At 43.4% G+C, this 26,024-nt stretch overlaps 1 protein-coding gene across 1 annotated transcript in view; it reads right to left on the bottom strand.

The window, feature by feature from the left end:
• Nucleotides 1–3,819: 3,819 nt before the first annotated feature.
• The window catches only part of PPP2R2D (protein phosphatase 2 regulatory subunit Bdelta), a 51,783-nt gene continuing 29,578 nt past the window's right edge, over nt 3,820–26,024 (bottom strand). Inside the window, exons 4-10 of the mRNA XM_056529364.1 lie at nt 18,846–19,011; nt 18,401–18,513; nt 16,645–16,822; nt 15,665–15,829; nt 14,046–14,215; nt 13,862–13,953; nt 3,820–5,849 (exon numbers count right to left, since the gene is read on the bottom strand). Of these exons, the coding sequence (XP_056385339.1) occupies nt 5,570–5,849; nt 13,862–13,953; nt 14,046–14,215; nt 15,665–15,829; nt 16,645–16,822; nt 18,401–18,513; nt 18,846–19,011 (1,164 nt within the window). The 3' untranslated portion in view covers nt 3,820–5,569. The remainder of the gene's footprint in view (nt 5,850–13,861; nt 13,954–14,045; nt 14,216–15,664; nt 15,830–16,644; nt 16,823–18,400; nt 18,514–18,845; nt 19,012–26,024) is intronic.

Genomic DNA, 26,024 nt, shown 5'->3' with positions numbered 1-26,024 from the left:
GAAGACTCATTGGAAGAGTCAGTCAAGGCACCCCTAGGACGCTTGTGAGAGCGTGAAGTATGTGGAGACGAGAAGCGGGCCCTTCCAGAGGTCCTGCGCAGGGAAGACCCCTTCAAGGCGGACACCACTTCCCGGGTGGCCTCAGCCACCGAACGGGAGACTTAGGTCAAGTCAGCCATATACTGGGACAGGGAAGAAACCCAGGCTGGTGGAGCGGCTGAATCCACCGGGACCGAAGGGGCATCAGGGGGAGCAGGCAGGGCAAGTGGGCTCAGCAGAGCCAGACATCTTGGTATTACAGTGCTTACAGAGATAGTAAGTCACTGAAGTTCCAGGTCTCTGTTTAGAGGGAGGAACAGCTCTGGGTACAGACATTATGTGGGAAAAAAAGGGAGATAGGAACTTTCTCACCCTAGTCTGTGTCCCCTGTCAGCTGCAGTGAGGAAACTCGCTCTGTGCAGCTAGAGAGAGTGAACAGGCCAGCCAATAGGAAGAGAGGGGCATGCCTGAAGCAAGGCACTAAGTAACTGACCCCATCCTACTGGAAATCGCACCCAAGGCGCTGATTGGAGGCTGCTTCGCGCCTCTGAGAGCTTCCAGCCCTGTGGGCGGAGCTACAGACCGGCCGAAGAGAAAACTGTCATGGCACCCGCTCCTTGTCCCGAGCGCACCTGTAGGCCGCTTATGTGCTCGGGGGAATAGAGCGGGCTGCCAAGCGCCGAAAGAGACTGCCGGAGAAAAGAAAGTAAGCCAGCATATAAGGCGCTGCCGGCAAAGTGAAAGTAAGCTGGCGCAGAGAACACCCGGCCCGAGACAGCGCCGCGGCTGAAAGCCGCATATAAGGCGCTGTGGACGTAGTAACACCAAGTACACACACATAAGCGAAGTGCCGGGAATAAAGGCGCTGTGGACGTAGGCGCGCACGCACGCACGTGGACGTAAAATGCTCTGCGGGAACACAACAGGGCTCATGAGTGAGTGAGTCATGTAGATTTAAGGTGATTTGCCGGTTCTGACAAATAAAATAAAAAACACCCACGTGACCCCATTTTGGAAACTACACCTATTAAGGAATGTAACAAGGGGTATAGTGAGCCTTAACACCCCAAAGGTGTTGGAAACATTTTCTGTGAAAATGAAAAAGGTTTTATTTTTTCACTAAAATGCTGATGTCATCCCAAATTTTTTCATTTTCACAAGGGGCAATAGGAAAAAAAAAAAGGGGTGCAGTGAGCATTTACACCCCACAGGTGTCTGACAGTGGAACAGTGGACCGTGAAAAAAAAAATTTTTCATTTGAACAGCCTACTGTTCTAAACGTAGTAGAAGAAAGGCAGGAAAAAAACAAAACCTTGAAGTCTGCGCTGCTGACTCTTGTGAGATGGAATAGGCTAAGCCAGAGGTAATAGAAAAGTCCTCAGCAGGAAATTTTATTAAAAGAAAATTTTAAAAAACGGACAGGATTACGTGTTTCCCGAGGATACCTCTTCCTCAGATCAGGGTAACATGATAACAGTATAGACAGGTTTATATGGCCCCAAAACACTGTTACCATATAAACCTACCGAAACGTGTAATCCTGTCAGTCTTTTATTTTCTTTCAATAAAATGTACTGCTGAGGACTTTTCCATTACCTCTGGCTAAGCCTCATCCTTCTCACAAGTCAGCAGCGCCGACTTAAAGTTTTTTTTTCCCTGCCTTTTTCTACTACCTACTCCAGGACGACTTTGTCTTCTCCTGCAACGATTTGGCTCAGCAGCGGCTCGCACCTACAGTACCCCAACTTGATTGAGGGTTAAATGTGCATATACTACTATCACAAGGTGAGCAGCCATCTATAAGCTCCACGGGCTTGCCCCCCACTCACTACTATCTTATCCCTGGGTATTACACGAGGCGCCGTCCGTCGGTCTTGTTCCCTTTTTCTCCAGACACTGTTCCAAAAGTCTGTCAAACACCTGTGGGGTGTAAATACTAACTGCACCCCTTATTACATTCCGTAAGGGGTGTAGTTTCCAAAATGGGGTTGTAGGGGGGGGGGGGGGGGGGGTGTTCCACTGTACTGGTAGCATGGGGGTAGTTTCTTACTCTAGAGAAATTGAGTTACACATATTGGAGGGCATTTTCTCCTTTTACCCCTTGTAAAAACTCAAAAACTGGGTCTACAAGAACGTTAGTGTAAAAAATTGAGATTTTGAAATCTCTCCTTTACTTTGCTGCACTTTCTGTGAAACACCTAAAGGGTATGTCTAATATGAAGACCCCTTAAATTCACTTCAAAACTGAACTGGTCCCTAAAAATTTGATTGAAAATTGTGAAAAATTGGGAAATTGCTGCTGAACTTTGAAGCCCTCTGATGTCTTCCAAAACTAAAAACATGTCAACTTTATAATGCAAACATAAAGTAGACATATTGTATATGTGAATCAATATATAATTTATTTGGAATGTCTATTTTCCTCACAAGCAGAGAGCTTCAAAGTTAGAAAAATACATTTTCGAATTTTTCATGAAATTTGGGAATTTTTCACCAAGAAACGATGCAAGTATCGACCAAAACAAGTTCTGAATCAAATTCATAAGTAAAAGCATCCCAGAGTTAATGCTTTAAGTGACAGTGGTCAGATGTGCAAAAAATACTCTGGTCCTTAAGGCCCAAATGACCTCGGTTCTTAAGGGATTAAACATTTTTAAAAAACTTTTGTAATTGGCTTTCATAAAAAAAAAAAAAAATTTAGTTTTTCTGCTGTATACTTCTGGCCACCAGGGGTCTCCCTTCTTGGCCAGAACTCATTCTGTCTGGTCAAAATCTCAGATTTTGGTCTCCTGCTTGTAATGGCAGGAGACCAAACTCAGGAAGTGTTTATTTGCACAGAGCCTCAATGAAAGATACACAGACTGAAAGCTGCTGCACAGAGCCTGATGTCTTCTATTCATCACAATGATGCAACAATGTGCGGGCGGAAGTGGTCCCCCAGCAGGCTTCGGTGAGGTCACACCTGCTGGCAAATGCCCACTTTCTCCTGCTGGAAGATTTCACTATGTGAGCAAGAATAAAAGGTAAGATACAGAGCTTTTTAAAGAAAGTTTCCATCATGGATAGAGCCTACCTGCTGCACAATACACACAGGTAAGTCTTTATATGCAGCTGCCACTACATCATCTCTAGCATAGGTGGCTGCACAATATTCTTTCCCAAAAAATTTTTGTTTATGGGTATTATTACAGCTATCACAAAAGCACACACAATACTCTGCTACATTATTCATACAGACAATGACCAATACGTGAACCCTCAATATGACCACCTCTGAAAAATTTTTTTTATATATATATCTATATATATATATATATATATATATCTATATATATATATCTATATATCTATATATATCTATATATATCTATATATATCTATATATATCTATATATATCTATATATATCTATATATATCTATATATATCTATATCTATCTATATCTATCTATATCTATCTATATCTATATATATCTATATATCTATATATCTATATCTATATATCTATATATCTATATATCTATATATCTATATATCTATATATCTATATATCTATATATCTATATATCTATATATCTATATATCTATCTCTCTCTCTCTATCTATCTCTCTATCTATATATTATATAAAAATAAAATTGCTGCAACATTAAGATTCTTATGCATTATTTCTCATTTGTAAACCAAGTAAACCACAGGAATTAAAAGTAAATAGATAATGCAATAACTTTAAAAAGGCACACAAGTATGTACAAATAAAATGTTACCATAGACAAAGCAAATTCAGGTAAACATTTAAAATTTATTAAACTTTTTTGGTCAAAATAACTGAACAAGTATATACAATCCTGTTGTATAGGCCTATTTACGTATGTGGTCGGATCTTATGGCCAGAAAAAAAAAAGTTCTCCAGCTTTGCAGTGTTAAGTAGTGTCATAACCAATTTTTATCCCGCCCCCCCCCACCTTCCAATTTAAAAACTCTTAATTTTTTTTCTCTTTAAAACTAAACAAAATTTTTACTCCACCTAATGCAAAAGGTGGCTCTCTATTGGCAAATTTGGGGGATGAGGTACATATTTTGTTCTTGCATATCACCATAACTAACCAAGACATCAGGTCAACCCACATCTTGTCATCATGGAGGCAAAAAAAAAAAAACAATCGCTCAACTTGGTCCTAGTCCACGTTTCCTAATACTAAAGCGTATTTACATGTTAGCTTTAGGAAACGGACTTGAGCAGAACGTTTTTTCTGTTAAACCCATTTGTTCATTGCGGCTATCCTTTTATGGTTGAAGGGGAAAAAAAAAGTTTGGCATTTGTAGAAAGAAAAACGGGTTGAAGTTCAATGACAAAAAAAACATGAAAAAATATGTATAAAAAACTAGAAAAATATATAAATCATAAAATAATGCACATTAGGTATGATTAGTCAATTATGGTCTACATATAGCAGTTCTGCATAATACTGTGCAAAATCCCTGTATTTTTTTTTTTTTCAGTCACCAGGGCCCTAAGTTCACAGGCATAACCATTATATAGTGACTACGAAAGGTCAAAAATATTTATTTCTTTACCTGATGCAATGCATTTTTTAAGAGCTGACCCATGCAGCAAAAGAGCTTCCCAAATGTTCCATCTATCACAAGTGTATTTACCAAATTTTCTTCCATACTTGATCAACATTTGGAATGCACCATGTCATGCACAAAAGAAAAAATAAAGCCATTGAGAACAAAAATTACAGGGTAGTCTTGCACCGGTGTTTATGTGCAACTGTCTGAAGGTGGTCAAGAAACAGGAAAATAAAAAAATAAATTAAAATGAAAAGACTGAATACGTAAGATCAAATTTAAAAACACTTTTTTATACTTTGTTATTTTATTAAGTGGTTTCCACAAGGAGGCGTGGTTATTACAGTAAGTAAATATACACGGGAAGGGGGAAAAATACGAACAAAAAAAATAAATAAAATGAAAACCAAAAAACTGTTTAGCTCAGTTTTAAGTGCCAAAATGTAAAATACCTAAGAAAGGCCAGAAAAGGAATGTTACAGGCATTAACACAATGCATGTTTGTTGTGTTTTTTTTTATTTAGTTTTTTTTAGGAAACCCAAATTACTGCAAAGCAGATAAAAAAAATAAAAAGAAAAGAAAAAAATGTGGAAAAATAATCTGATTTCCCTGTGGTCACCCTCTTGGTCTATGAAATGGTAACAAGGTTAAGAACAACATATACCGGCCTTAATCGGTTCGGCTTATACCAGATTTGCACTTTGTAAATTGAACACTGGGCCCTCTCTTCCACCCACTGATAACCGATCGCTGCTGTGACATAAAATCCAGGCCAGCTTTTACTCTCTATAGAGGTATCCATGTTCTTTACCGGAAGGACAGTGATGTCTGATCTCTTACAGATAAACAACTAGGTTTAACTATGCAAGAACAAGACTTTGTCCTCAAAAAATAAAAATATGGACAAAAAGAAAAAAAAAAAAAAAAAAAAAAAAAAAAGAAAGAAAATGCCATCTTTAATTAACTTTGTCCTGAAATATATACAAATTATTGGTGGCAGCAACAGCGATAATATTCTCTTTTGGGTGCCATGCAGTGTGTAGAATCTTTTTGTTGAAATCTAGGCTGTCAACGTTGATCTCATCTTTCTTCCTCTTACCACCGGTACAGACTTTCCTTGGCTTTAAAATGGCACGAGGTTTGCTGCTCTCCCTAGATGCTTCCAAGGTGATATCTCGGCGAGTGTTTCTGTCAAACATTCTGAAGAAGTTGTTGTAAGAGCCAGTCATAATCGCGCTGAAAAAATAAATTATATATGACTCAACATAAGATATAGGTTTCATAGGATAGGTGGATTCATATGCAGCATGTTTTGCTGCGACTAACAATCAGGTTACTTGAATGGCCTGTGACACACCAGCAAGCACTATAGCCTCTTCATTGTTTACCATGTACCCGGTACGGAGCTACACTACTAGGCACAGCTGTGTACATTCTATAGTGCAGTGTTTCCCAATCAGGGTGCCTCCAGCTGCTGCAAAACTAAAGTCCAGGCATGCCTGGGAGTTGTATTTTTGCAACACCTGGAGGCACCCAGATTGGGAAACTCCTATCTAATGTGTGTGAGCATGTACAGAATTATAATAATAATTATTAATAATAAGTGTGTGTGTATATATATATATATATATATATATATATATATATATATATATATATATATATATATATATATATATATATATACATATACACACACACACACACACACACACACACACACACACACACACACACACACACATATACACACACACATATATACAAATTAATAATAATTATATATCAAATGGCTCCAGAAAGTTAAACATTTGTAAATTACTTCTATTAAAAAAAATCTTAATCCTTCCAGTAGTTATCAGCTGCTGAAATTGAATTATTTACTGTATGACAACAGTGCTCTGCTGACATCTCTGCTTGTCTCAGGAACTGTCCGAAGCATCAGAGGTTTGCTATGGGGATTTGCTCCTTCTCGGGACAGTTCCTCAGACAAGCAGAGGTGTCAGCAGAGAGCACTGTTGTCAGACAGAAAAGAACAACTCAACTTCAGCAGATGATAACTACTGGAAGGATTAAGATTCTTAATAGAAGTAATTTACTAATTTGTTTAACTTTCTGCAGAGAGTTGATTATATTTTTTTTCCCCCTGGAATTACCCCTTTTAATGACACTTATCAGTCAGTGACAATTCTTCAAGCAGCGGTGTAGTACTTTTGTTGCAAAAAGAAGATTTTTTTAATGCTTACCGTAAAATCTCTCTCTCGAAGGATCCATTGGGGGACACAGACCGTGGGTGTATGCTGCTGTCTCTAGGAGGTATGACACTATGGCAACAAAAAAGTCGGCTCCTCCCAGCAGGATATACCCGCCTCCAGGCCCTGAGCTAATCAGTTTTAGTACCAGAGCAACAGGAGAGGACTGACAGGTCAAGGAAAAAACACGAACTGTCCGAGAACCTGAAGAAAAAATATAACTGAACACGCCCTCGGACAGAGAACCAAAGAGAAACCCAAAAGGGCGGGAGCTGTGTCCCCCAATGGATCCTTCGAGAAAGATTTTACAGTAAGCATTAAAAAAATCTCTTTTTCTCTATCGGCTCCATTGGGGGACACAGACCGTGAAACGTACCAAAGCCGTCCCTTGGGTGGGTAAAAAAATCAGTCAGGTGGACGGCTGGACCACCGCCGCCTGCAACGCCCCACAGCCCAGAGTAGCATCAGCTGATGCAAAGGTATGAATCTGGTAGAACCTTGTGAAAGAGTGCAAAGACGACCGTGTGGTCGCTTTACAGAACTGTGAGGCCGAAACCACATAGTGGAGGGCCCAGGATGCCCTGAAAAATGCGTGGAATGAGCCAAAACCCTGAAGGGTGGGATCTTCCCCCTTGCAGTGGTAGGCTTCCGAAATAGCAGACCGGATCCACCTAAAAATGGTGGCCGTAGAAGTAAGTTGTCCTGTACAACGATCTTCCAGAAAAACAAAAAAGAAGTCACACTGTCAAAAGGAAAAGGTGACTTTGAGAAGTCTGAACAGCCCTTACCACAACCAGATTGTGAAGCAAACGCTCCCGGGGATGAGAAGGGGCCGGATAAAAAGACGGCAGGACGAGGTCCTCATCGAGATGAAAAACTTGAAACCATTTCAGGTAAGGAGAGACCTGGATGGAAAACAACATGTCATGGTAGACAACCAGGAAGGGAGAACAGCAGGAGAGCTGCCAGCTCCAACACCCTCCTAACAGAGGTAAGAGCACGCCACCTTCCAGGGAAGAAGGCGAAGAGGACTGTCCCTGAGAGGTTCAAGAGGAGCACCTTGCAGGCACCTAAGACAAAGTGTAAATCGCTAGAGAAGAAGGGAACCGATAAGGAGGAGGCAGCGTGTTCCACTCCCTGAAGCAAGTCTGGACATGAGAATTGAATGCCAGAGGACGTTGAAAAAGAACGGAAAGGGTTAACTTTGACCCTTAAGGGAGCTGAGAGCCAAGCCTTGGACCAGCCCTTATTGGAAGGGAAAAGGGGTCGGGGAAGGGAAAACCACGACCGGAGAAAGGCTGAGTTTCAATAAAATAAATAAAACCGCCAAGTATGGTGGTAATTCTTTGCAGAGGAAGGCTTGCAAGCCCTCAGTATGGTGCAAACCACTTGGAAGAGAAAACCGCAGTCTCAACCGCCACTCCGTCAAAAGCCGAGACGGTAAATAGGGGACCTGAGATAGGAGGTCCGGGTGAGAGGGAAGGCGCAGCAAGTAGTTAGGAGCCTGACCGCGATGACATACCACGCACGGCGGGGCCAGTCTGAGCAACAAGAATGGCGGGAACGCCCTCTGCTGTGAGCTTCCTCAAGACCCTGGAATGAGAGAAAGGGGAGGAAACAGATAAGGTAGGGCAAAGCCCGACCAAGAGAGAGGAACGCTTCGGTTGTGGTGGGACGTGCAGAGGTCCACGCCTGGAGCGCCCCAGAGGCTGCAGGTCACCGCAAACACCTCCGGATTTAGGGACCACTCGCCCCGACGGCTAAGAACCGGCTGGGACATACCACTCCCAGATGAGTATGTCCGGAACGAAGATCGCCGAGATGGCCGGAAAGCTGAGCCCCGCCCAGAAGGTAACTTCCCAACGAAGCAAGCAAAGATAGAATTGCCCTAGTCCCAACATGATGATGGGGAGAAGGACTTCTCGGGGGACCAAGGCCCAGACAGGCCGGTCCTTGAAAACACCTCCCCAGTTCGACAGACTGGTAGGAAGGGGCAGAAAGGAGCACCCCTGAAAAAGCAGGGGGAAACGTAGCCACCATAGAAGGGACCAACAAGAATGCAGAGAGAAGGAACTTGAGGTCGAGAGATAAAGGAGACCTGTCCCACCGGAAGAAAATCACCAGTTGAAGACGTCGGTGATGAAGCTGGGCGAATGGTACAGCCACCACCAACCGACCCAGGAGATCCATGCAAAAGCGAATGGAAACTGGAGCAGGGAGCCTAAGTCATCGGACTCCTGCAAGAGAGTCAGCCGATTGTTCGACGGAGTCGAAGCGGGCAGAGGCCGTGTCGAATTGGAGCCCCAGGAGAGAGGTTGGACTTGTCCTGATTGACCATCCAACCGAAGTGAGACAAGGTCCGGACGTGGAGATTAAGACCCTCCAGATTCTGGGCCCTGGTTGGAGCTCTGATCAGGAGGTCGTCTAAGTAAGGAATCACTGAAATCACTGTCAGTTAAAGGGCTATCACAGGCGCCAGAACCTTGGTAACGGCCCACGGAGAAGTGGCCAGACCGAAGTGGAGAGCCCCAATAGAAAATGACTGTTCGGAACTGCAAAGCGGAGGTACCGCTGATGACCGGCATCCTTGATGTCCACTGTGGAAGAAAACTCCCCTTGACCCATGGACTCCAGCAACGAACGGAGAGACTCCATTCAGAATGTGCTGGGTGAGATGCTCGAGAACCAAGATTGGGCGAACAGAAACGCCTTTTTTGGGGACCACAAAGAGGTTGAAATGAAAACCTCAAACGTTCCCCTGAAGGAACCCGGACAACTACTCCCTGAATGAAAGGGAACTGGAGCACGCCCCGAACTGCCTTCGAGAGAGGGGGACCGGGGGGTCCGGGAAGGAAAAAGCAATCCCATGAAGGGAGGCAAATTCGATGCTGAATGTGCGTGGTCCAGGCATCCCGCAAGAGTAAGACGACCAACCACTCATGAAAAGTCGGCCGGTGGGAGCTCTTTTCATCCGTTGCCTCACTTCCTGAAGGCGGTGACTGCTTTCCAGGCAATAAGCCACATGGAGCGACGGAGTGCTACCAGGTAGCCAGTGGCAAGGGCAGCCCAGCGGCTGCGCATGGAAGCCGAACAAAGAAAATCTCCAGCTAAGGAGCAATGGAGAGCTAGCGAGAAACCTGCTGTCTCAAAAGCCAATTTAGCCAAGGTTTCTACCTTCTTGTCCGCTGGATCCTTGAAGGCAGCCACATCGACCAACGGCAGGGTAGACGCCTTAGAGAGGCGGGAGACCGGTGCATCCACAGTTGGAGAGGAGGTCCACAGAGCAATGAGGTCCTTGGCAAAGTGAAACTGCGCCTTTGCCTTCTTCGTTGCCTGAAACTTCTGTCAGGGTACATCCAGGCGGATTCCAGCAGGGCATCAAATTCAGCGTGACTGCTGAAAGTCCTGAGTGCCGGATGGGCACAAAGAAAGGAGACTTCTGGAGCCAAGTTCGAAGTTCCTGGGTCCTTTAGATGGGAGGCGTCTCTTACGGCCGAAACCAATGAGTACACCACATGAGGCATATCCGTGCAGTCCTCAGAGTCGGAGGCCAAATCGGAAACCTCATCCACAAGTTCCTCTGGAGAAGGGAAACGAGGTGAGGCAGCCCTGGAAGGGGTCGGGCACGATGAAAGGGAACTTCTGGAGCCACGTCCGAAGTTCGTGGGTCCTCTAGATGGAAGGTGTCTCTTATGGCCGAAACCAATGAGTGCACCATGTACGACATATCCGTGCGGTCCTCTGAGTCAGAGGCCGATCGGAAACTTCATTCACAAGTTCTCCAGGTGAAGAGAGAGAGACTGGCCCTGGAAGAGAGAGAGACTGACCTGGTACGCGGGTCTGGATAGCCAGAGCGGCAACCATTGGAGCGTCCACTAGGGGAGCGACTCGTGCTACAAGTGGGAGCAACGGGGAGCGCCCGTGCCTGCCCAAAGACTCGGGGGATGAGTCAGATGAACACCCCTATGATGGTACGAGAGCGGCAGTATAGGGGTAAGGCGGGACCCTCCGGAGGGCCAGTGTAGGGAGGGACTCTCCAAGGCAATCACCACATACCGGAAGACCTGAGCCAAGTCTGATATGGACTGGCAGAGGGAGGGAACGCAGGCTGGAAGGGCGGCCGAACCCACCGGGTCTGGAAGAACAACTGTGGTAGAATAGCAGGGGGGTCTGGGGGAGCAGTGTGCAGGCCGAACAAGTGGTTCGGCAGAACCGGACATTTTTTAAGTTACAACCTTTGTCCCTAAGGCAGCTGTGAGTAGCATTTTGCAATGCCTATGAGAATTGTGGCTGACATGAGAAAACCTTTGAACCAATAGCCAGAGGGGGCTGTGCTACACCAAGGGCTCTGTGATTGGCCCAGCACACAGCGCGGATTGGGGCTTAGTTCGCACCCTTATGCAGGCTTTGGCGGCTCTGGGTGGGCAGAGTCATCACGCACTGGGCCGCCGAAGTAAATACAGGCCGGACCTTAATGGCGCATAAGTGAAAGTATATGCCCCTGCGGGGAAAGGGAGGGAGGGGGCGGAACATAATGTAGGCAGCCGCACTGCCGAATGAATAAAAATAAAGACCTGTCCATAATGGCACCCGCTCCCAGCCCCGAGCGCATATGCGAAAGTATATGCGCCTGCGGGGAAAGGGAGGGAGGGGGCGGAACATACCGTCGGCAGCAGCACTGCCGAATGAATAACAATAAAGCTTGCCGAAACTAAAGTCGGAAGGGGCCCCGAGAGCCCGCAGTAAATAATATGTAGCCCGGGCGAGATACTGTCGGCGCATATGCTCCGGCGGGGAAGGGAGGGAGCGGGCGAGATACTGTCGGCAGCCGCGCTGCCAAAATGAAAGTAAGAACGGGCGCCGAGCGCCAGCAAGGAGATATGCAGCCGCGGAAATACTGTGAAAAAAATACCACACATACATGTCAGCCCCAGTATAATAATAAAGAACCCCCCATAAAGGAAAGTAGGGAAAATCCCTCCTGGCCAGCCCCAACAGTCCCCATGTAAAAGAGTGGGCCAAAAATTGGGGGTCTCCAGATGTTGAAAATCTTCCCTAAAGAAAAAAAGGGAAAAATACTCACCTTAGTCAGAAACTTACCCTATGAAGTCTTCAGTCAGCTTTTTGTCCCTGCATCATGCCGGGCTACCATATGCGAGCAGGGAATAGGGGGACCCAGACCCATGAGGTACACCCCCAGGTGCTGACCGTTGGAGAGAGGGGGTGAACAGCGCATATACGCAATGTCTGTGCCCCCTTACTCGCAATGGGGAAACAGTGAGCCGCAGTCCCCACCTGAAAACATGTAAGAAAAAGGAATAAAAAAAACTAACACATTCCCTAACTAGGAAAATAATAAAACATAAGACCTGGTATGGAGAAATCCAGACCATGTCCACCTCCTTCAGACACTAAGCTTAAACTGATGAGCTCAGGGCCTGGAGGCGGGTATATCCTGCTGGGTGGAGCTGACTTTTTTGTTGTCATAGTGTCATACCTCCTAGAGACTGCAGCATACACCCACGGTCTGTGTCCCCCAATGGAGCCGATAGAGAAAAAATTAACTTTAAAAAAGGAACACTCCATTAGAAGCGATCTTTATAAGGCTAGGTTCACACTACGGAATTTCTGCCTGCAATTTCAAAGATGTATAGTGTAGTGAATGGGTTTCCATTCACAAATTCACACTTCCGAATTTGTGAATGGAAAATTTGCTTGAAAATTTCCACCTGAAGAATGGCATTGCTCATTCTTCAGGAAGAAATACTTGCGGAACACATTGCAGTCTAATGGAGCCTGCAGTGTCTGCGCGGTCCTAGCGCCGACTGATTCAGGCACTGGCAGCACTCGGAATCTCCGCCGGAAAATTTCTGCCCGGAGATTCCATAGTCTGAACGGTTTGTGGACATGTCAGTTATATTCTGAATACATGCGCTGCTAGGGGCAGGCAGAGAATTTGAAGATGTGCAGCTTGCTGCCAAGAATCTGCCATGCTTTTCTTGTGCAGTTTGTGAATAGTGTTGCTTAAACTCAAACACGTTAATTGGAAGTTAGGGATATTAATTTTTGGTACAGAGACTGCACAGAACATATTAAAGTGTTACTAAATACACTACAATTTTTAGGCAGTGCAAACTTTTGTGCACATTTGCAATAGTAAATCTGGGCCACTAAGTAGTGTGTCATCATTGGATGGCAAGATATTTGGGATGATTAGACCTATCTCTGCCAAAGAGAAGGAGCAGAAAACAACCATGCCCATCTGAACACAAACACAACAAGATGTCATTCATTTAAATACACTAAACACTCAAAACTCATGCGGCTGCGTTAATATCCTTCATATTCTTATTTTTGCACCAAGCCCCTATAGGGCTAATGCATGCGTCGCACAGTGAGCATGAACTATATTGCTTTTTCTTTATAGAGGTTATTGCTAAATCCGTATATAAACCGGTATATAAAAAAAATATATATATACTTTTCTGCTTACTCAAATTAAATTGGTACTCTACTGGAATTTTATTTTTTTAAATCAACTGGTGGCAGAAAGTCAAACAGATTTGTAAATTACTTCTATAAAAAAAAAAAAAAAAAAATCTTAATCCTTCCAGTACTTAGCTGCTGTATGCTCCACTGGTTCTTTTCTTTTTGAATTTCCTTTTTGTCTGTCCACAGTGCTCTCTGCTGACACCTCTGTCCATTTTAGGAACTGTCCAGAGTAGGAGCAAATCCCCATAGCAAACCTATCCTGCTCTGGACAGTTCCTAAAATGGACAGACGTGTCAGCAGAGAGCACTGTGGTCAGGCAGAAAGGAAATTTTAAAAGAACTTCCTGTGAATCATAACAGCAGCTAATAAGTTCTGGAAGGATTAAGATTTTTTTTTAATAGAAGTTATTTACAAATCCGTAACTTTCTGGCACCAATTGATTTAAAAAATTTTTTCTTCAAGTGGAGTGCCCCTGAAGTAAATGCAGGGCCACCCAACACTTACCTGTCAGATCCATTCCAGCAGCATTCAAACTTGTCAAAGATGCAGTCATTCTCATACAGAGAACAAAGCTTACTTCGAAGATATTCATGAACCTGTAAAACACAAGACAGACATGAATGAACTATACTTCAGTTATTTCAGTAAGCAAGAAACCTACAAACAAGATCTGACGATTATTACAGACCTGATATGTTTCTACTGGTCTACTCTCCATGTTGAGGTCCCACACTTTGACAGACAAGTAATCTCTTGTCATCATGTAGCGACCACTGTGACTGAACTTGACATCTGATATCGAAGAGATAATTTCAGAGAAAAATGATCTGCTGCTCGGGTCTTCAGGTTCCTCAAAAACTGAGAGAAAAAATAAAATGGGAAAACACAGTCTACTTTCAGTTCTCCAATGTGCCATTTTATTGAACAACTAGGCCAGGCATAGGCAACCCTCGCCACCGCAAATGTTTTGTACTAGATCTCCCATGATGCTCTTACAGCCAAAATACTGCCAAAGCATCATGGGAGATGTAGTCACAAACATTTGCAGTGCCGAAGGTTACCTATGCCTGAACTAGGCTATATTGTTATTATATAAATACAGTGTTTCCCAACCAGGGTGCCGCCAGCTGTGGCAAAACTACAACTCCCAGCATGCTGGGAGTTGTATTTTTGCCACAGATGGAGGCACCCTGGTTGGGAAACTCTGATAAAAGGTCAAAGTAATCTGTGTGAGAATTCAGACCACAGAAGCCTTAGTGCAGAATCAAGTACAAATTTCACTCCTGCCAGTCTAAAAGGTGAAAAAGCTGCAACAGAAATGGACATGTGCAGATTTTAAGATGCACCCTGGAGGTGAATTTCCACACCATGTGGATGAGATTAGTTATAGAGGTACTCCGCTGGAAAAAAAAAAAAAAAATTTAATCAACTGGTGCCAGAAAGTTACAGATTTGTAAATTACTTCTATTAAAAATTATTAATCCTTCTAGTACTTAGCTGCTGTATGCTCCACAGGAAGTTCTTTTCTGTCTGACCACAGTGCTCTCTGCTGACACCTCTGTCCATTTTAGAAACTGTCCAGAGTAGAAGCAAATCCCCATAGAAAACTTATCCTGCTTTGGACAGTTCCTGACATGGACAGAGGTGTCAGCAGAGAGCACTGTGGTCAGACAAAGGAAATTCAAAAAGAAAATAACCTCCTCTGGAGCATACAGCAGCTGATAAGTGCTGGAAGGATTAAGATTTTTTTAATAGAAGTAATTTACAAATCTGTTTACCCTTCTGGCACCAGTTGTAAAAAAATAATAATAATAATTATGCACTGTAGTTCACTGGTAAAACCCACAACATGCAGATTCACTCTGAAGAGTTATTAAACCATGGAACCTTTATTCCAGACACATATCCATGGCTTGTGTTTGGTATTGCAACTCCATTCCTGCTGATTGAAAATCAGCTACAATACCACACAACAGTGAAAAGGTATGTTCACACATATATAACTCGCAGCTTATTACGTAGATGTGAACGTACCCTAATGCTGTAAACATGCGGCCAGTCTCTGCTGGTTAAAAACTGGCTGATCCTGTTCAGAAGGTCATCAGAGTGCATCTTCAGGAAGGTGTTAAAAGAGTGACTGGAGTACTGTATAAGGTGAGTATACTCAGGTTTATTATTTTACACAGGCAGCACATTGTAGATAGGTTTTTAGTAAAAACACGTTTTAAAATCGGAGTGTTCCAATATCAGTGTCAACACATTAAAAGTAGAAAAAAAATGTAATTCTCTTGAGACTTGTGAACTTACATTTTGAATGTCTATCACAGAGAGCAGAATCTCGCATATCACAAAGTCTAATCGTCCCTTTGCTACTGCTGTAGACGAACACATTACATTGGTGAGGGTGGAATTCAGCAGCTGTGATGACTTCTGTCAATTCCTCCATGTTAGCAGGCTTAATATCTACAATGTCTGATAATGTGGTTAAGGTATTATTCCTTTTAGAATCAAAGTTGAAAACAATCAAACTCCACAATGAGCTCTCCTTACCATAGTTGTAAGGGCAATCACACTTTGTACTGAAGGATGCCATAGTTTGGAGTTATCCCAGTTCATTGGCATGGTATCTTATGCTGAATTTGTTACGTGTTTAGTACGTATTAAAAAGGGGCATTCCCATCTCCTAACTTTGCCTTCCCAGCCACCTACAGCCTGTTTGCAGCCACTGGAAGTAAATGGGCATTACGCAAATTGTGCGTATTCTGCTCCTCACTATACCCCACTGTAGCTAGGCAGCGGTGCCTGCACTCATTAAAGGGATACTCCGCTCCTAGACATCTTACCCTTATCCAAAGGATAGGGGAGGTCTGATTGCGGGGGTCCCACGGCTGGGACCCCCAAAATCTCTGTGCAGCACCGAGGGTTGTGACGTAGCAGCCATGGCCCTTGCGATGCCACACCCCCTCAATGAAAGTCTATGGGAGGGGATGCCACGCCCCCTCCCATAGACTTGCATTGAGGGGGTGAGGTGTGACGTCATGAGGGGGCGTGGCGATAACATCACGACCCCACTCCAATCATTCGGAACAAAATGTCCCGAACTCTGGGACACTGGAGTACCCCTTTAACCCCCCCCCCCCCCCCCCCAGGCTCTCAAGTCACATTACCTAAATATTTAAGTTACCCCAAACATTCTGGTCAAACAGATAGAAATTTGATGGAAAACAAAGAGCCAACACCTTATGGCTGGACCACACTTTTTTTACTCTACATACAGAAAAGGATACTAAAACTTCTATCTGTAATTTCTAAATGCCATAAATTAATTCTCAAGTCATCTGCAGAGAGGTATGTTTCATGATCGCTATTAACTGAAATAGAGTTTATGTGATATGTATGTGCATTTGCAAATATCCTCCGTGGACTTGCTTCAACCATTAGGTCCATGGGTTTCAATATTGGCACCTAGGAAGTAAAAAGGAAATACAAATTATAACAGGTTCAAAATTCATACTTAGCCACCAGGTTCCCCCATATGATGCTTTTCTGGTCCTATAACTTTATTTTTCCACGAACAGGGCGGTATGAGGGCTCATTTTTTGCGCCATGTTCTGAAGTTTTTAGCAGTACAATTTTTTTGATATAGTATAAAAAGTGACCAAAAATATGCTATTTTGGACTTTGGAACTTTTTTGGGCGTACGCCCCCTCCTGTAGGCTTGCATTGAGGGGCGGAGCGTGACTTCACACACCGTCGCAGGCGTGACGTCACACGTCGCCCACCCTGTAGTCGCCGGTAATCAGTCGCGGACCGAAAACGCTCCGGGGACTGATTACAAACTGGGTGCCGCGTGCATGATCCCGGGGGTCTCGAGCGGCGGGACTCCCGCGATCAGGCATCTTATCCACTATCCTTTGGATAGGGATAAGATGTTTAAGCACCGGAGAACCCCTCTAATTAACAATATATTTTCATGGTTCAGACAATTATGCACACGGCGATACCACCCATGTATGTTTTTATTTACACTTTTTTTTAATGGGAAAAGGGGGGGGGGGGGGCGATTTTGATATTTATTAGGGAAGGGGTTAGATCTTAGATCACATTTATTTATTATTTTACACAGTGTTAAAGCCCCCTCTAGGGGCTGTAACACTGCATATACTGATTGCAGGCACTGTTCAATGCATTGCCATAGGAATGCATTGATCAGTGTTTTCTTCGCTTGATTGCACAGGCATGGATTTCAGGCTTTGAGCAATCTAACGCCGATCGGACCGCCGGGAAGAAGGTAAGACACCTCCCGCTGTCCTCTCAGCTGTTCGGGACACCGCGGTGAAATCCTGAACAGCTCCGCTGATCTAACCGACAGTGTATTCTCCCATTCTGGATGCCGCGATCAAAGTTGGCTAACATTTACAGTCATGGCAGGTAGAATAAAAAAAAAACTAATTGGACATAATGTCTCACTAATCTCCAAAAATGGTCTGGACAAAATTATTGGCACCCATAACTTAATATTTGGTTGCACACCCTTTGGGAAAAAAAAAACCTGAAATCAGTGGCTTCCTATAACCATCAATAAGCTTCTCACACCTCTCAGCCGGACTGTTCAAGGTAACTCTTATTGGAAGGGCACTTAAGTGAACTTCTCTCCTTTTTATCTGCTTTCAGGTGTGATTTTTATATTGCCCACACCTGTTACTTGCCCCAGGTGAGTTTAAAGGAGCATCACATTCTTGAAAATCTTAATTATATCCAATTTTGAAAGGGTGCCAATAATTTTGTCCAGCGCATTTTTTGGAGTTTGGTGTGATATTTGCTTTTTCCCCTACTTTCTATGGTTTAGTTCCAATATACACAAAGGGAATAAACACATGTAGAGCAAAACATGTGTTGCTGCAATCCTTTTCTGTGAAAAATACTTCATTGTCTAGAAAAATGTCAGGGGTGCCAACATTTACGACCATGACTGTATTATGAATAAAGTAGTATTTACTGTAAGCGAATAGGATGAGTATTTAAATTCTTGCAAGCTCTTACCCGTAGAGAAGTTATTCTAAAAGGATCGCGTAGTCTGCCATCTTCATCTTTTAGGTTGTAACCTTCTGCTCTTTTATCCCGTTCACTAATTTTCCACAACTTTATAGTCTTGTCTAGAAAGACAACATTTTACAGATAGATATAGATATAATAAATAAATATTTTATTATACACACACACACCGTAACCAGGAGTTTGTTAACTGCTGACACAAAGATGTAACTGTGTGGGCAGTGTCACCATTAGATTTAACTAAGTGTATTGCTGTTTGTATCATGAGCTCACAGACTTAAAAGTGTCACTATGGATTGTAACCGTTCAGGTTGGCTCTCTCTGCTTTTCTAAGAATTCTATTAACACTGAAAATGTGTTCCTCAAAAAGAAAGGCATGTCAGCTGTGGCAAGTCTACAGAATTCACACAATATAATAAGATGACTCACTTACCATTGGTAGAAAGAAGAAAATGTGCAGCATTCTGCTGTGGCAACCACCTAATTTTGTTAATTTTCTCTTCAATTTCTAGACTTTTTAAGTAGTCAAATTCAGGTTCATGGCTCTGAAAGGTGCTGTAAACATTGTATTCACCCCTAGAATGAGGACGGCTTTTACTCTGTCGTGGGGGAAAAAAAAATATACACGTCAAGTATATAGACACAGTCAGTCACTGGGTTTTTAAGGTGAAAATGGGCTGATTCCTTAAGGGGTTAAAGCGCTACTGTCATGAAATCTGGGTGCAATAACCTGCACACAGGCTTTGTACTGTGTGCAGGTGGTGGTTATAGCAATGTTTTTACCTAATATTTGCAGGATTTCGTGACCCCAAAAATGCTTTTGATCAAAGCCACTGATATGCGTGGCACGAGGTATTAGATGCCCCGCCGCCACGCCCACCCCCTCTGTATGTCAGCGCTGGGACCGCTGTGCGATTGACAAAAGGTCCCAGCACATGCACCCTTCAGCTCATCTAACGGGCGCTCCCCCAGCGAGTGCTCACTCCCGCTGCAGTCTTCCTCCTTGCAGTGCTAGGTGCAGAGAGCACGCTTCCTCTCTGCACCTAGTATCGGGAACTGTCCTGCTTGCATGTGCATCTCCAGAAAGAAGATAACTGGCACGAGTATAATAACCAGCCAAAAAAGGTGAGCTGAAGGCGCATGCGCTGGGACCTGTGTGTTAATCACACAGTGGTCCCAGCGCTGACATACAGGGGGTGGGTGTGGGGGAGGCGGGGCATCGCTTACCTCGCACCACGCCTAACCGACCGTCAGTGGCTTTGATCACAATCATTCTTTGGGGTCATGAAAGCCTGCAAATATTAGGTAAAAACATTGCTAGACACACCACTTGCACACAGTACAAAAAAGCGTGCAGGTTATTGCACCCAGATTTCATGACAGTAGCGCTTTAAGCGTTAAGTTGAACTTGCGCAACAGAAAAAGACCAACATCAATCTCACCCTGTTAATACGATACACAAACTACTCACTGCCTGATACAGGAGCCACTGAATGAATTTACAAATCACATGATTACTCAGATTACTGTAAAAATTACCAGACAAGATGGGTAGAAGAAAATTTCAGTTCAGTGAATGTTCCTGTGTCCTGATAAGTCATTTATTTAAAGCGGATGAAGAAAACACTTATTTTACAACATGTGTAGTTTTTCATGAATTCCTTCTCGTTTAAAAGGATTTATGCAGCAAAATGTATTTTTGCTGAACAGACAAACTGCCTGCCTAAAAAAACAAAAACATAAACAAATAAACCCTTTAAATTCTGGCAACCCCCTTGGGCCTCTGCTGAAGCTGCTTCTGGCCCCAGCACCAAAGACATTGCCACTCATGGGCTGAGGCAGGACAGCAATACAGTCATTAAGTGACTGAGCTGCACTGTGACATATCGGTAGACGCAGCTACACTGGAGGATTGTGAGAGGTAAATAAAGGTTTGCTTTTTTAACCCCTTCAGGAAGCTGGTGGCAGAAAGTTATACAGATTTGTAAATTCCTTCTATTTAAAAATCTTAATTCTTCCAGTACTTAATTGATGTATACTACAGAGGAAGTTGTAGAGTTCCTTTCAGTCTGCCCACAGTGCTATCTGGAACTATCCAGAGCAGGACAGGATTACTATGGGGATTTTCTCCTGCTCTGGACAGTTCCCGACATGGACAGAGGTGTCAGCAGAGAGCACTGTTAGAGTGAAAAATTCAAAAAGAAAACAACTTCCCATTGAGCATACAGCAGCTGATAAGTACTGAAAGGGTTAAGATTTTTAAATAGAAGTAATTTACAAATCTGTAACTTTCTGGCACCAGTTGAAAAAAAAAATAATAATAATAATAATAATAATAATTATATTATATACACACACACACACACACACACACACACACACACATATACATATACACACACACAGTATTTATCGGGGTATACCACGCACCGGCCTATAACACGCACCCTCATTTTACCAAGGATATTTGGGTAAAAAAAAGTTTACCCAAATATCCATGGTAAAATGAGGGTGCGTGTGTGCGCGTGTATACCCCGATATACCCCCAGGAAAGGCAGGGGGAGAGAGGCCGTCGCTGCCCGCTTCTCTCCCCCTGCTTTTCCTGGGGTCTAGAGCCCTGCTGCCGGCCCTTCTCTCCCCCTAGCTATCGGCGCCGCTGCCCGTTCTGTCCCCCTGACTATCGGTGCCGGCACCCCATTGCCGGCGCCGATAGCCAGGGGGAGAGAAGCGGCGCCGACAGCCAGGGGGAGAGAAGGGGCAGCGGCACCCATTGCCGGCACCGCTGCCCCGTTGCCTCCCCCCTTCCCCGGTGGCATAATTACCTGTGTCGGATCCGCGCTGCTGTAGGCCTCCGGCGTGCGTCCCCGGCGTCGTTGCTATGCGCTGCACGGCGCGGCGCATGACGTCAGTGCGCCGCGCCGTGCATAGCAACAACGCAGGGGACGCACGCCGGAGGCCTGCAGCAGCGCGGATCCGACACAGGTAATTATGCCACCGGTGATGGGGGGAGGCAACGGGGCAGCGGCGCCGGCAATGGGTGCCGCTGCCCCATCTCTCCCCCTGGCTGTCGGCGCCGCTTCTCTCCCCCTGGCTATCGGCGCCGGCAATGGGGCGCCGGTACCGATAGTCAGGGGGACAGAACGGGCAGCGGCGCCGATAGCTAGGGGGAGAGAAGGGCCGGCAGCAGCGCTCTAGACCCCAGGAAAGGCAGGGGGAGGGAAGCGGGCAGCGACGGCCTCTCTCCCCCTGCCTTTCCTGGGAGTGTATCGGCGTATAACACGCACATAGACTTTAGGCTAAAAATTTTAGCCTAAAAAGTGCGTGTTATACGCCGATAAATACGGTATATAATTATAATAATATAAATATATATATATTTCCACTGGAGTACCCCTTTAACCCTTCTGTGGGTCAATACGATTAAGACTATACCCATGGCTAGGTACTTTTATATATTTTTGTAGCGCTTAAAAAAAAATCTATAGCTTTAATTTTTCTGTATATAGGGCATTATGAGGGCTCATTTTTTGCACCGTCATTGGTACTTTTTCTCGATACCACATTTGCATATATAAAACTTTTAGATCTTGTAACATTTTATGGAATAAAATGTGACAAAAAGACAGCACTTTGGACCATTTTTTTTATTTTTAACGTTTACCGTACGGGATCATTAACATTATATTTTGATAGTTCAGACATTTATGCACGCGGCAATACCAAATAGGTTTATAAAAAATATTTCTCACTTTTTCTCAACTTTTTATTTTTTCATTTTTTAAACTTTTTTTTGTAAACTTTATGCCCCATAGGGGGACCATCATTTGATTGCTAATATTGCTCAGTGCTATGCATAGAGCATAGCACTGATCAGTATTATCGGTCATCTTCTGTTCTGGTCTGCTCGACCTCAGACCAGAGCACGAGACGGACGGAGGCAGGGGAAGGGACCTCCTACTGCCATTATGGATGATTGGATGCTCGTGGTCATTCACAGAACGTAAATGTACGTCCTGGTGCGCGAAGTACCGCCAAACCAGAATGTACATTTACGTCCGTGGTCATTAAGGGGTTAATGACTAGGCCCCATTTTTTAAAATCTGGCAAGTGATTTAGTTGAACTTACTTTAGAATGCTTTAACTTAGCTATGCAGTTCTGATTGCTTTTTCTGGCATATTTTACTTTATGTAAGTGGTACATTTTTGTTGACATACGCATGCCCAAAATAGTTAAAGACTGGAACATTTCTGGCTTTTTTTTAACCCCTTAAGGACAAAGTTTCAGTTTTTTGCATTTTCGTTTTTCCTCCTTCCTTTTTAAAAATCCTAACTCTTAATTTTCCACCTAAAAATCCATATGGCGGCTTATTTTTACACCACCAATTCTACTTCGTAATGACTTCAGTCATTTTACCCAAAAATCTACGGCGAAACAAAAAATAAAAATAAAAAATAATCATTGGGAGACAAAATTTTATAAAAAAAAAACTAAATTTTGTAACTTGTGGGCTTCCGTTTCTACGCAGTACATTTTTTCAGTACAAATTATACCTTATCTTTATTCTGTAGGTCCATACGATTAAAATTATACCCTACTTATATAGGTTTGATTTTGTCTTCTGGAAAAAAATCATAACTACATGCACGAAAATTAATACGTTTTAAAATGTCATCTTTTGACCTCACTTTTTTTCCACATATGGGGCGATATGAGGGCCAATTTTTTGCGCAGTGATCTGAAATAATCTACTATTCATATTTTGATGTGACTTTTTGATCGCTTTTTATTCAATTTTTGATGGTATAAAAAAGTTACCAAAAATAAGTTATATTGGACTTTGGAATTATTTTTACGTGTATGCCATTGACCATGCGGTTTAACCCCTTAAGGACCGGAGGTTTTTCCGTTTTTGCATTTTCGTTTTTTGCTCCTTGCCGTTAAAAAATCATAACTCTTTCAAATTTACACCTAAAAATCCATATGATGGCTTATTTTTTGCGCCACCAATTCTACTTTGTAATGACGTCAGTCATTTTGCCCAAAAATCTATGGTGAAGCGGGAAAAAAAATCATTGTGCGACAAAATTGAAAAAAAAACGCTGTTTTGTAACTTTTGGGGGCTTCCGTTTCTACGTAGTACATTTTTCGGTAAAAATGACACCTGATATGTATTCTGTAGGTCCATACGATTAAAATGATACCCTACTTATATAGGTTTGATTTTGTCGGACTTCTGGAAAAAATCATAACTACATGCAGGAAAATTAATACGTTTAAAATTGTCATCTTCTGACCCCTATAACTTTTTTATTTTTCCGTGTATGGGGCGGTATGAGGGCTCATTTTTTGCGCCGTGATCTGAAGTTTTTAACGGTACCATTTTTGCATTGATAGGACTTATTGATCACTTTTTATTCATTTTTAAATGATATAAAAAGTGACCAAAAATGCACTATTTTGGACTTTGGAATTTTTTTGCGCGCACGCCATTGACCGAGCGGTTTAATTAATGATATATTTTTATAATTCGGACATTTCCGCACGCGGTGATACCACATATGTTTATTTTTATTTTTATTTACACTGTGTTTTTTTTTTATTGGAAAAGGGGGGTGATTCAAACTTTTAATAGGGGAGGAGTTAAATGATCTTTATTCACTTTTTTTTTTCACTTTTTTTTTGCAGTGTTATAGGTCCCATAGGGACCTATAACACTGCACACACTGATCTTCTATGTTGATCACTGGTTTCTCATAAGAAACCAGTGATCAACGATTCTGCCGCTTGACTGCTCATGCCTGGATCTCAGGCACTGAGCAGTCATTCGGCGATCGGACAGCGAGGAGGCAGGAAGGGGCCCTCCCGCTGTCCTGTCAGCTGTTCGGGATGCCGCGATTAGCCGCGGCTATCCCGAACAGCCCGACTGAGCTAGCCGGGATGCTTTCGGTTTCACTTTAGACGCGGCGTTCAACTTTGAACGCCGCGTCTAAAGGGTTAATAGCGCGCGGCACAGCGATCAATGCCGCGCGCTATTAGCCACGGGTCCCGGCCGTTGTTAGAGGCCGGGCCCGACCCGCTATGACGCGGGGCCACGCCGTGGCCCCGCGTTATAGATCGGGAGTGGACACATGACGTTCCAGTACGTCATGTGTCCTTAAGGGGTTAATTATATATTTTTATAGTTCGGACATTTACGCATGTGGCGATACCACAGGTTTATTATTTTAAATGGGAAAAGGGGGGGGGGGGGTATTCAAACTTGTATTAGAGAAGGGGTTAAATCACTAACTTTTTTTTTTCTTCACACTTTTATTTGCAATATTATAGCCCCCATAGGGGACTGTAACATGCATTACATTGATTGCAGGCACTTATCAATGCTATGCCATAGCATTGCATTGATCAGTGTTATCAGCGCTCGATTGCTCAAGCCTGGATCTAAGGCTTGGAGCAATTAATCGCCGATAGGACGTGCAGGAGGCAGCTAAGGGACCCTCCTCGTGCGTCCTAGCTGATCGGGACACCGCGGTGGTCCCGATCAGCCCGGCTGAGCCAGGAATGTTTTTTATTTTTTTACTTTAAACGCGGCGATCAACTTTGAGTGCAGTGTCTAAAGGGTTAATACCAGACATTAGCCCCGGGTCCCTACTACCGTTAGCCACTGGAACGAGCAGATATGACGCAGGGTCACCGCGTGACCCCGTGTTATATCGTGGGAGCAGGACATGCAGGTATGCCCAGCGTCCTTAACCCCTTAAGGACCAGGCCATTTTACACCTTAGGACCAGAGCGTTTTTTGCACATCTGACCACTGTCACTTTAAACATTAATAACTCTGGAATGCTTTTAGTTATTAATCTGATTCCGAGATTGTTTTTTCGTGACATATTCTACTTTAACATAGTGGTAAAGTTTTGTGGTAACTTGCATCCTTTCTTGGTGAAAAATCCCAAAATTTGATGAAAAATTAGAAAATTTAGCATTTTCTAACTTTGAAGCTCTCTACTTGTAAGGAAAATGGATATTCAAAATATTTTTTTATTTTATTCACATTTCCAATATGTCTACTTTATGTTTGCATCATAAAATTGATGTGTTTTTACTTTTGGAAGACACCAGAGGGCTTCAAAGTTCAGCAGCACTTTTCCAATTTTTCACAAAATTTTGAACCTCGCTTTTTTTCAGAGACCAGTTCAGGTTTGAAGTGGATTTGAAGGGTCTTCCCATTAGAAATACCCCACAAATGACCCCATTATAAAAACTACACCCCCCAAAGTATTCAAAATGACAATCAGTAAGTGTTTTAACCCTTTAGGTGTTTCACAGGAATAGCAGCAAAGTGATGGAGAAAATTTACAATGTTAATTTTTTACACTTGCATGTTCTTGTAAACCCAATTTTTTAATTTTTACAAGGGGTAAAAGGAGAAAATGTATACTTATATTTGTAGCCCAATTTCTCTCGAGTAAGCACATACCTCATATGTCTATGTAAAGTGTTCGGCGGGCGCAGTAGAGGGCTCAGAAGCGAAGGAGCGACAAGGGGATTTTGGAGAGTACGTTTTTCAGAAATGGTTTTTGGGGGGCATGTTGCATTTAGGAAGCCCCTATG

This window comes from Hyla sarda, chromosome 7 (assembly GCF_029499605.1).
Source record: "Hyla sarda isolate aHylSar1 chromosome 7, aHylSar1.hap1, whole genome shotgun sequence".
NCBI classification, from domain to species: Eukaryota; Metazoa; Chordata; class Amphibia; order Anura; family Hylidae; genus Hyla; species Hyla sarda.
This window is presented reverse-complemented; position numbering and strand designations above follow the sequence as displayed.